Source organism: Rhinoraja longicauda, chromosome 8 (assembly GCF_053455715.1).
Source record: "Rhinoraja longicauda isolate Sanriku21f chromosome 8, sRhiLon1.1, whole genome shotgun sequence".
NCBI classification, from domain to species: Eukaryota; Metazoa; Chordata; class Chondrichthyes; order Rajiformes; family Arhynchobatidae; genus Rhinoraja; species Rhinoraja longicauda.
Genome location: NC_135960.1, coordinates 34,862,556 through 34,877,199, shown reverse-complemented (window position 1 = coordinate 34,877,199; position 14,644 = coordinate 34,862,556). Strand labels below are relative to the sequence as shown.

Genomic DNA, 14,644 nt, shown 5'->3' with positions numbered 1-14,644 from the left:
AGGGGGTAAAACTCACATCTGGGTGTGGAATGGCATACTGTCCCTGAATTGTATAGGCCTGAAAAAATGAAAGAAAACAATCCTCTTTTGAAGCTCAAAATAAATCTCTTCCCAAATAAATCATCCACAATTAACACCCCTGAAAGCACCTGACCTGCATCTATTTTTTGTACACCAGAATGCATGTTATCCCAGCAAAGAAGTTAAAATAGGAATTTTACAAAATGGGATTTGGAGGTTTTAAAAGACAAAGTGAAGATGAAATGACATCTGCAAATACATTTAATTATCAAGCACCTAGTTTAATTTAGAAAACAATATTTTAACTTTAATTCACAATGTGGCATTAGAGTGTTATTTGAAACAATTAGCTAATTGGACATCAGTATTTGCCATGAGTATTTATTGGTTAAAATTTAATATGTTAACAGAAGTTTATTGCACTTATTGGAGCTGCATCTTGCAAATACTTGTTCAGTCCAAAGGCACCATGTTGGTTTTTAACAAATGTTCTGACTTTGTAGTACAATGAATAATACTTTAATAATACACATAAAAAGTATGTGTTGACATAAAAAGACTGTCCGTAATATGGAGATTATGTTGCTGCTCTAAATGTATTTTTAGGGTGATGTAGCAATCTGCTGATATGGTGTTTTCTGCTACCCTCTTTGTTATTTGCTGCAATAATAAGCATTACGGGTTAATGCTAATTCCGTTTATATAATATCCAAACTAATGGCAAATGGATACGCAGATGAATTTAAAAGTTTGATGACAATCCCCAGGAAGAGGTATTAAGGTAAGTTTCAAGGAATATTTTAAATCAGGAGAACTGCAACAACCAACCAAAGCCCCACCACCTGGTGGTAATTGGTGGCAATAAGCAAAAAATACCGCAGAACCCTACTTCCCTCATGTGTTATAATAGGGAGTCAAATTGCCGATGTTACACAATTTAGGATTTTAAATGTATAAAAGGATTAACACATAAAATTGCAAGTTTTAACTGAGTGGCCACAGTGAAAATATTTACTATTATATTAATATTTTCCTCCATTATTTACAGGGCAAAATATTGCTTTGGTTTGTGGCTCCAGTTCTCAAGATGGTTGTTTAGGTGTTTTTATTAAAATGTGATGCTATACGAATGTTTGATACATTCCAAGGCTTCAACATCACCAAAACAAAACTGGAGAAAGGTTCTATTTTGTTTTAGTATTAATATTAAGTGCTGAATACTGGAAAATCTCAAAATTGGTTCATCCAGTTATGCAGTGTTAAATCATGCCAAAGACATATCTTGAATGAGTGCTTTGAAACCACTGTACTCAAAGTCAATTAAAAAAAATCCAAAATGGACTGAAAGATTTCAGGTTAACCACGTGACACTTCGTCACAATGTAGACAAATTCGTTGCTGAGACAAAATGCATATTTAAGATGATCTGGAGTTACTCAATACTGTCACATATCAATATATATGCACTCAAGTGGGAGGAAAGGTAGGCACGCACACGTAAACATTTATATATTTACCTTTCCCCCCCCCCCCCCCCCCACACACACACACACATACACACACACACACACACTTCTAAGCAGTATCTGACATAGCTCAGTGACCATTAGGAAACAACATGCAAGTGAAGATGAGAAACCTGAATGCACTAACAGGCAGTGGCTGGTGCTGCAGTAAGAGGCTGAGGTTGGCTGCGGAGGCCGAGAGGGGATCTGCTCTTACCTGGCCACCTGCAAAAATGACGGGGGCAGAGGCGGGCTTTGGGCGGTAGGGAATGGTGGCACCTTTCGGTGGGGACTAGGAGGGACAGGGAAAGCATGTTAGAAACAGCGTTAGAACAGGTTAAACTCTGGAAAACAAAATAAAGGCAAATTCAATCATAAAACAGGAAAAACAAACATTTTTACAACTGAACATCTCATTAACCTGGAATTCATTTATTCAAGACAAAGGCATCAGAAATTTATACTGTGAATAAAAACTTAAGAAAAAATGTCAATGAGCAGATATTATTATTCATTGTTTTTTTATATCATCCTGGTTTTGTTCCCACATAAATGCATCAAAGTCATTCTAAATTGTCTATTGCATACACCTCCTCAATTACTTTGACTCAGCTATGAATGGTTTAACTACTATTATCAAGCTATTACAATGTAGCTTAAACGCAGAGAGCAAATCAAACATTGGGAAACTAGAGGAGTTGAGTCAGGGCCACAAAACGATTGCTACATCTTGGCAAAGACAAAGTTGTTGAACAATGTGTGGTAGGTGCCGGCAATCTGCTTCCTCGTGGGCTTTCAGAGAAAAAAAACCAACCATTTGGCATCAACTTGCATGCTTGGAGACGATGTAAAGATAAATGGTGTGTGAACAAGAAGAAAATATATTGCGTGTAACGTGCTCTTCCAACAGTGAGGCATGCAGAAGCATTATTCTGGACCATACTAATTATAATGTTTCACACAATATCTTGATCTTGCAGTGGATACACAAGCTGCAGTGAATCCAATTCATTCACCAGTGGGGCACTTCATCTTCAAATCAAGAGTTCAAGAAAATTCACCAGGATATTGCTTGGACTTACCTGAGGGAGAGGTTGAATAGTGTGGGACTTGAATGCAGGAGCTGAGGGGTGACCTTAATGAGTTGTGCAAGATCAAGAGGGATATGGATAAAGTGATTACTCTAACATTTCGCCCAGAATAGAGGATTCTAAAACTAGAGAATATAGGCTGAAGGCCAGAGGGGAAAGATTTAAGAGCGATTTCAGGGCACTTTTTTCATTCAGTGGGTGGTCTGTATCTGGAATGAGCTGCGGAAAGCTATAGAAGCAGAATAAATTACAACTTTCAAAACATATTTGAACAGATTTTTGGTTGAAACATTGAACAGTGCAGGAACAGGCCCTTCAACCCAAAATATTGAACATGACACCTAGATAAACTAATCTCTTGTGCCTGCACATGATCCATATGCCTCCATTCCCTGCACATCTATGTGCATATACAAAAACCACTTTAACACCACAATTGTATATGCCTCCACCACCACCACCCTTGGCAGGACATTCCATGTCCCCACCACCCTCTGTATAAAACACTTGCCCCGCACAACTCCTTTAAACTTTCCCCCTCTTACTTTAAAGCCATGCCCTTTAGTATTTGAATTTACCATTCTCGGAAAAGGGTTCTGACCGTCTACCCTATCAGTGCCTCTCAATTTTATATACTTCTGTCGTATCCCTCCTCAACCTCAGATGATCAAGAGAAAACAATTCAAATTGATCAAACCTCTCCTTGTACATTCTACACTCTAATCTGGACAGCATACAGGTAAATCTCTTCTGCACCCTCTCCAAAACAGTCAGATCTTTCCTGTAAATGGGCGACCAGAACGGCACATAATACTCCTAATAAAGACTAACAGTCCTATAGAGCTGTAACATGATTTCCTGACTCTTATACTCAATGGCCTGATCCAAGACGCAAGCATACCCTATGCCTTCATTGCCACTCTATCAATTTGCATTGCCACTTTCAGAGAGCTATGGACTTGGGCCCAAGATCCTTCTGTACATCAATGCTGCTAATGGTCTTTCCATTTACTGTGCACATTCCATTTACATTCAATAGAAAGGGTTTTCAAAGGATATGGGGCAAATGCAGGCAGATGGGATTAGCCAAGAATGCCAACTTGGTCAGCAAGGACAAGGTGGGCCGAATGGCCATATAGTTCTACGTTTTAAAAAAAACGTACCTGGTTCATTACGATAATGCCCCTGCAACTAAAGGCATGGCAGTTTATGTAAAGATATCCATCAAGAATCTAATTAAGACGGAGTCTACTTCACTTTATGTAGGAATTTTGCTCTAAGAAAGGACTCAATAGTATGCTTCTGTTTGCAAATTAGAAAATTGAACACTTGTCACTTTGATCCATGTGAGACGAGGAAGGTGAGTAAACCAGCATCTGCAATTCCTTGGTCTCTTGGTCAGTTATAGAAATTAAACATTATCCAATCACCATTACTGAGAACTGCTTTATCAATTATGTTCAAGACTCTATCAAGAATCAAGAAACAGACTATTGTTTTGACAAATCCTATTTAATTGAATGCCCTTTGCCTACTGGATAAGTGACATCTTTCTCATAATTGGAACAATTACCAGAACCACAAAGATGGTGAAGATTTTTTTTAAATCCTTGGTCGTGTTACTATCTATGTAATTGAAAACTCACAATTTGTAAGTCAACGGTTAAAAAATTCTGAAAAATTGATTTATTTGAAGGCTTCTAGATTTAATTTACAAAATCTTACCTGTCCAGCCACCTTTAGAAAATTCATTTCACATTTGCTGTTCTTTGCTTCAATTACTTAGTGGAGTAATGGCAGAGGCATTTCAATAAGTTCTAGTTTTAAAATAAATCCCCACCTTGAAACACTGTTCCACTTCCACACTAGAGTGCAACTTAGTTAATATCAGCAACAATCCGTGATTCTTGCTTTTCAAAATGAATAACAAGAACTATTCACATAAAACAAACGCAGCTGATATCAGCTCTATCTTCAAGCAACACCTGGATTAGAAGGAACTTCATTCAGGATGCTGAGAGCTGGAAGGCAAGGTAAAAGTGAACAAATCCTATCATCCCACCTTTCTGGTCATAATCATTTTACTTATAGAAAGATTTTTCACTTTCCACTCATCTTAGAAACAGAACAAGGTCAAGTTATTTTAATGCAACTAATGATGCCATGAGCCAAATCCAATGAACTTTTACAGGCACAAAGTCAAGATGCATTCAGCACTTGCAGTTCCCTGAGTCAAACGACTTTTAGCTTTTATGAGGAAAAAACTAATAAGTAAATAACATGATTTTCTGTTGTGATATCGATTGTTTAAACGCAAGTACTTGGGTGTTACGATGACTGTAAAATTTCCTCTGGTTAGGCCAAATACCCAACAATGGTTTTGTTTACAGTTTAAAAAAAGAGCCCAGGATGGAGAATATCACTATGAAATATTAATATATCAAGGCTGAAACTAATTCTTACAATTTTAAGCTCAACCAAAAGGCCACATACCACCTTTGCATTTGGGGGAATATTGGAATGATTCTTCTTAGACACTGTCTGCAAACACTCCCCTGATTAGATAAAATGCTGCAAATTCCTTAAGTCTGAAATAAAAACAGCAATGACTGGAAATGCAGAGATCAGGTAATGTTTGTGGAAAGTTTAAGTGGGTTAACCGAGAACAGTACAGCACTGGAACAGGCCTTTCCAGCCCACAATGTCAGTGTCAAACATAATGTCAAATTAAACACAATCTCCTCCAGCTGCATGTGATCCATATCCCTCCATTCCCTGCATATCCACGTGCCTATCCAAAACTCTCTCAAACACCACTTATCTTCCCCCACCTCCACCCTTGGCAGCACATTCCACACACTCGCCATTCTCTGTAAAATACAAAGTTGCCTCGCACGTCTCCTTTAAACTTTGTCAATTCGCATTAAACCTGTGCATTCTGGTACTTGACATTTCACCTTGGAAACTGTCTACCCGATCAATGCCTCTCAATTTTATACTTCTATCAGGTCTCCCCTCAACTTCCAACATTTTAGAAAAAACAATCCGTTTATTGGATATCGGCAGCATTCTGGTAAATCTCTTCTGCATCCTTGAATGGGAAGACTAGAATTGTGCATAAAATATTCTAAAATTGCCTGACCACACTCCTATAAATCTGTAACTATTTCCTGACTCATACTTAAAGCCTCACCCGATGAATGTAAGCATATTGAATGCCTTCTTTGCCACTATCTACTTGTATTACCACTTTCAGAGAGCTATGGTCTTGGACCCTTATATCCATCTGTATATCAGTGCTGTAATGCGCCTTGCCATTAACTGTATACTTTTCACTTGCTTTCAACCTCTCACAGTGTAACACCTCACACTTGTTCGGATTTTGGTTTGACACAATTTTGGTGTCATCTGCAAACTTACAAACTAACCTATCAATATTTACATCCAAGACATATACATACATACACAACGAAGGCCCCAGCACAGATTCCTGTTCAACTCCACTGGTCACAGACCTCCAGTCTGATTAACATCCTACCACCACATCTCTCGGTCTTTTATGAGAAGCCAGTTCTGAATCTGAACAATTAAGTCACCATGGATCACAGGAATCTTATGGGTCAGCCTACCATGAAACTTTATCAAGTGTCTCACAAGAATCCATGTAGGCATCATCTACCATCATCAATGGCCTTAATCACTTCATCCAAAACCTCAATAAGATTTGACCTGCCACAGACAAGGCCATGCTGACTGTCCTTAAATAGCCCATTCTCTTCCAAAATTTTCATTGGATGAAAGTCATCAACATAAAATGTTAGGCCAGATTTCACTGCTGGCTCGATCGTGGTTCTGCAAAAAATGATTAGTTGCATTACATTTGTGTTAACGGCATCCTGACAGCCTCTGTGCTGTCAAGGTGTTGAAGTCATTGGGAACTGAATTACTCCAAAAGCTAAGAACAAAGGTTGAGGACAATCTGGTTAAAACTATGCTGCTTTTTCCATGCCTGATGAGAATTTCCAGCAGTTGCCTTTTTTATTACTTGATAAAGTTATCTAGTTTGTTATGGGGATCCTGGAAATATTTCTGCAAGTTGCTTGTTTGCACATTTCCAAATAAATGGTGTTTAGTTTACAAAATAACTTTACATGACTTTCATAAGAATTTTGTTTCAGCTGAAAACATATACAAGTATAACTGACTAGTTTAGTGGTCAGTTGATCACCCATGTTTAAAATAATACTTATGCGGCCACTACAGAATATTCTTAGTTCGGCAGCAACATATTCTAGAACAATTTTGTGACACTGCCATCATGCTATTGCATTAAAATGCTGAATTATTTATTCAATTAACTACTTCATGTATGGGGATTCACATTTTATGAAATGCTCATGTGCATCTATTATATTTTGTAGATTTTGAAAAGAAGCAAAATCAAATTACGTCCATCTTTCCACAGGACAGCTAGAAGCTAACAAAACTATGAATCTCTGTGTCCCTAGAAAACTTGAGAGCATTTCAGTGCCTGTTCCACAGAAAAAAAATCTCCAATCTGGGCTCTTGGTCATAACTGTAAATGCAACATGTTGTGGATAAATCCAGTCGGAATTTACATGATGAACAATGTCAGTAAAATACATGTCTACTTAATCTCTGTGGAACTTTGGCCTGTAAATACCACCAAATATGTATTCACAATGATTATTTGTGAAAATTTGAGATCATTTCTATTGATAATGGAATTAGTGCAATGCAACATTGATTAAAAATATTAATGTTGGAGTTGTGTTGTGCACTTTTAATTATCCATGTGGAATTTAAATGGGTAGATACGTGAAAACTATAATCAGAATTTTAAAATGGAAATGGAACAAATAACTGACACTCCATCTGTTGCAAGATAATGGCAGACTGACCAGCTCAGTTTGTAGAATCGTGGGTCCGACATGTTGGACGTGACTTTATTTCTAGTTAAACAAAGAGTACCAAAAGGAAATGAATCCAACAAAAACAATTGATGCTACACTTCAAATCTGAATAACCACCTATGATCTTAAATATTTGCTCTAGCACTTACTCATGTTACAAAATTAATTAAACTTTATCTCATAAAGTACAACCATCCCTTTTGTCAAGTCCAAAAGTGAAATAACAAAGTTGCCATCACTTCCTCATTAAAGCTTTCTATTCTTGATGCTCGCCTTATACTCTACCTCCAGCATCACCACACATATTTGCTTCACACATTGGATGATTGCATCTGGCATCCCGGAGATTGTAACAGCTCGTTCAGTGGAATTAGGCAGCATGTCCCCTGCCACTTGGACTTGAGCCCCTGTCGACTGGAAAAGAACAACAAAAAAAATCACATCTGTGCAGACCCGATATGTTGGCTACTCGGGGTAAAAAGTCCCAGGTGTGGTTCTAAAGGCTGGAAAATGTTTATGTGGTACAATAAATGAATAGATCCTTTGACTGTTTAATGAGACCTGGCTACATTATGAATAAATAATATACTTCAATTAATATGCAAACCTAAATATGCACATAAAATAAAAATAAGGTAAGAACAGCATAATAGGTTATAATCTTATTTAGCATTGAAGTAAATCGTAAATATATTAACTATTAGATTAGTGAACATTCAATAAAATAGTATTACGGTCAAGGTGGTGCTGGACGTCTTTAGGCTTATGAAGGTAGCTAAATCACCCGGGCCTGATCAGATATATCCAAGGAGACTGTGGGAAGCTGGAGAAGAAATTGCAGGTGCCGTGGCTGAGATATACGCATCATCATGAGACATGGGCGAGGTGCCGAAAGACTGGAGGGTGGCTAATGTTGCGCCTCTATTCAAGGAGGGCTGCAAGGAAAAGTCTGGAAACTATAGACTAGTGAGCCCAACATCTGTGGTAGGCAAGTTACTAGATGGAATTCTGGGAGATAAGGTATATATGTGCATTTGTATAGACAGGGGCTGACTAGGGACAGTCAATATGGTTTTAATAAATCCGATAGTTTTTTTGAAGATGTAACCAAGAAGGTTGATTCGGGCAAAGCAAACGACGTTATGGACTTCATATGGACTTCGCAAAACATTTGATAAGGTTCGCTCTGCAGGCTGCTCTGGTGGGTTAGATTGTATGCGATCCAGGGAGCTAGCCAACTGGATTGAGAATGGAAGGAAGCAGAGGGTGATGGTGGAAGGTTGCTTTGAATGTAGTAAACATGCTTACTAAGTTTGCAGATGACACAAAAGTGGGTGGTATCATAAATAGTGGGAATGGTTATTGAAAATTACAGCAAGAACCTGATCAGTTGGGCAGGTGGGCTGAGGAATGGTTACATGGAGTTTAATGCAGTTAAGTGTGAGGTGTTGCATTCTAGGAAATCCAGGGGCTGAGGGGCAACATTTTCACACAGAGGGTGATTGGCATATGGAATGAGCTTCCAGAGGAGGTAGTACAATAACAACATTTAAAAGGATAGGTACATGATTCGGAAAGGTTTAGAGGGACATGGGCCAAACACGAGCAGGTGGGACTAGTGGGGCATCTTGGTTACCATGAGGAAGTTGGGTCGAGAGGCCCATTTCCATGCTGTGTGACTTTATTTTGTTACAGTAGTAAAGCAATTTTTACAAGTTGTTAAAAAAATGTACATTATGCTTTATTTCAAACCAAAACCCAGAAAAAAACTAACACCCATGGATTAAATCAGAGTCTGGGGCAACTCAGATGAGCAATAATGACCATTGTTCTGGAAATTGGTACTCCATTGCCAGTTTTGCACACCGACAAACAACATGTTATCTTGGGATGGGGATTCACATTAAAATATGCACTCTAACAAAGATCAACTATAGTCTAGAGGACTACCGAATGAAGTGAAAAGCCAACCTCACGAATTTCTTTGATTTTGGAGCCTCCTTTTCCAATCAGAGATCCACACTGGCTGGCTGGTACAACGAGCCGCAAGGTCACGGGTGGTTTACTGGTGGCTGTGCTGTTGGTCATTGAATTATCAATGTCCTGAAATTAGAAACAAATTCACAATGAAACATTAGCTTCTGTCATTGTTTAATCATTTTTATTTTATTTTCAACATAATGTAATTAATGGCTAACCGAGTCATACTTAGTCGGAAAAATTGGTGGTTTGCTGCCTTCATAAAGTAGATGGTACCTAGAAGGTATGCTTCAAGGCCAGTTCGCATAATTTGATAACATGATTCTTTATTTGTTGGCCAGGATAGTATGAACCTTGGAGGGACATAGAAACATAGAAAATAGGTGCAGGAATAGGCCATTCAGCCCTTCGAGCCAGCACCACCATTCAATATGGCTGATCATCCAAAATCAGTACCCTGTTCTGGCAGGAAGTGGCAATCACCTGCTATTTTTCATCCTTTCTGGACAATGAATTCTGTACAGCCTTGGCGGACTGGCAGAGTACTTTCTGCATGTGTACGTACACAACTGGGGTCAAAGTGCTTTGGTAATGGAGCAATTAAATGACCCGTCAAGTGAGTGATTTTTTTTCCTTTGACAGCATACAACCTGCTTCAGGAGCTGTATTCATCCAGGAAGTTGGAGAATATCTCATCACATTTATGTTTTGCGGATGGTAAAAAAAAACTTGGGGGGGGGGAGAGAGAGAAAGAGAAGGCACTGTAGAATATTCAGATCTGACCTGCTCTTGTAGCCAGAGTACAAATTCAACCAAGTTTATAGTCAACAGCAACCTTCAGTGATTGTTCGCAATCATTTGAAAGCTCGAAATATAGTTGAATACCAGTGGGTTGTGACTGCACTCTTTTCTAGTTGCTTGGCACTTAGTGGCATGTAGTATTCACACAACACATTAACATGCTTAAATTTTGTTTATATCCTGCTGAATTTAAGCATTACAGTTGCAAAGGAAAACAAATGCTTCAATCACATCTCCAATTCTGAACATTGTGGAAAGCAGCTGGAATGGGTTGGCCTTAGGTCACTGCCCTGAGGGAATCTTGCAACGAGAGTGGTGCTGCTGAGCCACTCATGGTGGTGAATATTTAAACTGTAATACATTGTGTCTTTGCCACTTACAATATTTCTCACAATTTGTATCCAATGTGGAGAAGTTCTACTATGTTAGCTAAATGATGATGTTCAATAGAAATCAAAAGGATAATTTTTTGCAGGGTTTTTGATAGGCAGATGGTGGGCAATGGCTGAAAACACAGAAGGCGTAAAACAAAAGGATCGAAGAGTTACAAATTGTGAAATTGGAGGCAAGAATGTAGATGGAAAGGAATGGGAGGGGAACAATAGGTGCGACCCCAGGTGTGGCACAGGGGAGAGAGGGGTTATGTATTTATCTAAAATTAGAGAATTAATTGTTCATACCATTGTGTTGTAAATTACGCAAGCAAAGTATGAGGTGTTGTTCCTCCAGTTTACATGTGACATTCTGGCAATGAAGGACGCCCAGGAAAGAAAGGTCAGTATGGTAAAGGAATAAAAGTTAGTGGTTAGTGGAGATCCCATAGGCTTTGGTGGAGCGAGTGCGGTGTTCGGCGAAACAGTTGCTGAGTCTACACTTGGTCTCACCGATGTACGGGAGGCCACATCGGAAGCATTGGATGGAGTAGATGAGGTGCACGTGAATCGCTGTCTCACCTGGAAAGACTGCTGGGTTCCTGGATGAAGCTAAGGGAGGAGCTATAGGGAGGGTGTTACATCGGCTCGAAGGGCCAAATGGCCTACTCCTGCACCTATTTTCTATGTTTCTATCACTTGTGCTTGCAGCGGAGGTAATGCAACCAAGGAGTTGCGGTGGGAGCAGGCTCTGCAGAAGATGGAGATGGGTGGGGTATGGAAGAAGAGACTGGTGGTGGAATCACATTGGAGGTGACTAAAATGTTGGAGGATGATGTGTCGGATGTAGGGGGCTGGTAAGCGCAGAACATTAGGCACAGAAGAGAGACACGGATGAGGAATTCATCTGCGACAGCAGGGGGGAAAACCCACATTTACTAAAGAACGGGTGTGGGCTGGAAACTACGTTTCTTAAAGAAACCACATTTTACTAAAGAGCGAGGATATCTCAGATGTCCAAGAATTAATATTCTATAACCTCATCTTGGGACCTGGAGAAATTGAGAGTAGGGGATTGCGTCTTTGCAAGGGTGGAAGGAAGTGTAGTCTAGATAACAGTGGGAGTTGGTAGGTTTGTGGAAGATGTCAGTTGATAGTCTGTGCCCTGTGATGGTGACCGAGATCAAGAAAGGGGAAAGAGGTGTGACAGATAGTTTAAGTGAACTTGAGGGCAGGGTGGAAATTAGTCGTCTATATACCTAGGCTCAGAAACTGGAGTATTTATGTTTAATGCCTCTTATTTTGTGTCCCTTAATATCTCCATATTTAGGAAGGATTAACAGGGATACAGCAGTTTGAAGCAGATTGCAGCTTAAATCACCTGTCAGTACACCTCTGTTCTGACTCAATGATTCATACAATCACTGCAAAAACATTTAATTTTGGTATGAGCAGTAGTGCAGCTTCAGTTTCTGCAATATGATGCACTAGCACCATGTCTTATGCCCCACTGATAAATTACAGCAGAACAAGACAGAAACAAAAGAAACACACATAAGCCATCTCGCCTTTCAATTCATTCTCATCTTTTACAGGAGAGATCATACGATTAAAATATCATGAAAAGAGAAAACTTCTTACCTCCTCAAACTTAAAGGCAATCATTGCAAATGCCTTGAATATTGCATCAGTTGGGCCTGTGATAGTTACAATTCTCTCAGGACAATTTCCTTCAGAGATGTTAATGCGTGCACCACTCTGAAACAGTGCAAAAATGACAGAATTACCGCAAGAAATAAATCACTTAATGCATATACGGAAATTCAAGCATAATGTAGGGAACAGCTATTAACAATTCACTTACCTCTTCACGCATCTTTTTCACAGTCTCACCTTTCTGAAAGAAAATAGAAACATACGAAACAGGTACTGCACCATTGCAAATTTTGTACGTGTAGTTCATGCTTGATAATGTTCTATGGATGCAATAGCACTGGGTACAGAGTAGTGTGCAATCAACATTATGGCATTGAATAAACACCTCTGGATTGAAAAATGTAAATGAATTTGTAAAGATACTTGTCAATGGAAATAGCAACGTGTTCTGTGCATTTGACAGGACAGATCGTTCACTGCCCTGAAATCCTTGATCAGTTGCACTCTGAATTATAGTTTCCTCCAGCATGTTCCAGAGAACATTGGGAGGCTGCACATTCGTGTCCACAATCACACATTGGTGACACTTGGAGCTGGACTTCACTCAGTTATGTTGTCAGCTATGGTTAGGAAACAACCTCACAGCCAAGAGATCCCACTCACAGACACACTAATCCCCGCAAATCTGTAACATATTCTGAATGTTTAAGAATTTTTCATTCAAAATCATTAGGACATATCAATAAATAAAAATTAGATTTTTATAGGTAAAAGCACACACAAAAATAATTAGACCATTTAAATTAATTAAAATCAATAAATAGTTTTACATTTCTTAGTAGAAGATTTGCTCATAAATTTAAATTACATTAAATCATTAGATTTTTAGGAAATCAAAGAAGTTACAAACATGATTATTTTCTGGAAAAGATTCAAAAGGCATGTCTTACCGAGGACATTAATTATGACGGTTTTACAAGATAACATGAAAACCTATTTATGGTCTATAAGATCGGTAGATCAACATCTTAAATAGGCATCTAAAAGCTCACTATGCTAATGATATGAAGATGTATGTTCAATCTGCATTAGCAACATGCATAAAGTAAAATATTAATGCAAACCTTTCCAATGATGCTTCCAACTTCCTGCAAGAATTAAAGACAAATATTTACCAATGTTTATCTGGAATATTGTCAGCAATTTCAAATTCCTGTACAGCACACTCCTTAGCTCATTCACTTAAAATTTCTTGTGGCATATCCCAATAATCCTAATTGTACTTTACATGACTACATTAACCACAAAATTAGTAACAAATCGCTCTGAAATATTTCCAGTCACAAGAAATACATAAATTCCGAAGTAGAAAAGATACACTAACTTTCCTTGATTAAGAAAAAGAGCAATGTTTGCAAACATGCAGTGTTTTGCACAGCATGAGAAATAAGCAAGTGGGAGAGAATATAGTTCAGGAGGAAGGAACAGCAACAAAAAATTGTAAAAATAAATATATATAAAGTGCACACTCTACAGTGTGTACAAGACAGTAGGTACATTGATATGAAACTCTGAAGGGGGGTCCCTATCTGAAACATAACCTAACCATGTTCTCCAGAGATGCTGCCTAATCTACTGAGGTCCAGCTTTTTGTGTCTTTTTTTGTAACCCAGTATCTGTAGTTGGTTGTGTTTGTAGAATATAGTGATACAGTTATGAGAAAGTGCAGGTTAAAAAAGGGCAAGTGCCACAATGAGGTTGATTGAAAGATCAGGAATATATCATTGGTATGTGAGAAGCATGTGAGGAGCAAAGAGGTCTTTCTGTTGTACTGGGCCCTGGTGAGACCACACCTTAGGTATTGTGTGCAGTTTTGGTCTCCTAATTTGAGGAAGGACATTCTTGCTATTGAGGGAGTGCAGCGTAGGTTCACAAGATTAACTCCCGGGATGGTGGGACTGTCATATGATGAAAGAATGGAACGACTGGGCTTGTATTTTAGAAGGATGAGAGGGGATCTTATAGAAACATAAAATTCTTAAGGGATTGGACAAGCTAGATGCAGGAAACATGTTCCCGATGTTGGGGGAGTCCAGAAGCAGGGCTCCACCAACAGTTTAAGAATAAGGGATAGGCCATTTAGATCTGAGACGAGGAAAAGCTTTTTCAACCAGAGTTGTGAATTTGTGGAATTCTCTGCCTCAGAAGGCAGTGGAGGCCGATTCACTGGATGCATTCAAAAGAGAGTTAGATAGAGCTCTTGGGGCTAGAGGAATCAAGGGATA

General features: G+C 38.8%; 1 protein-coding gene across 31 annotated transcripts in view; it reads right to left on the bottom strand.

Moving 5' to 3' along the window:
* Window positions 1–14,644, bottom strand: part of LOC144595845 (poly(rC)-binding protein 3) — a 139,369-nt gene that overhangs the window by 35,807 nt on the left and 88,918 nt on the right. For 19 of the 31 annotated variants that reach the window (XM_078403632.1, XM_078403634.1, XM_078403618.1 and 16 more), the window contains 7 exons: window positions 13,484–13,507; window positions 12,568–12,600; window positions 12,345–12,461; window positions 9,523–9,654; window positions 7,825–7,965; window positions 1,675–1,818; window positions 17–58 (listed from right to left, as the gene is read on the bottom strand). In XM_078403632.1, the coding sequence (XP_078259758.1) occupies window positions 17–58; window positions 1,675–1,818; window positions 7,825–7,965; window positions 9,523–9,654; window positions 12,345–12,461; window positions 12,568–12,600; window positions 13,484–13,507 (633 nt within the window). The remainder of the gene's footprint in view (window positions 1–16; window positions 59–1,674; window positions 1,819–7,824; window positions 7,966–9,522; window positions 9,655–12,344; window positions 12,462–12,567; window positions 12,601–13,483; window positions 13,508–14,644) is intronic. The other 12 variants (XM_078403626.1, XM_078403617.1, XM_078403623.1 and 9 more) reach the window with 3 other exon arrangements.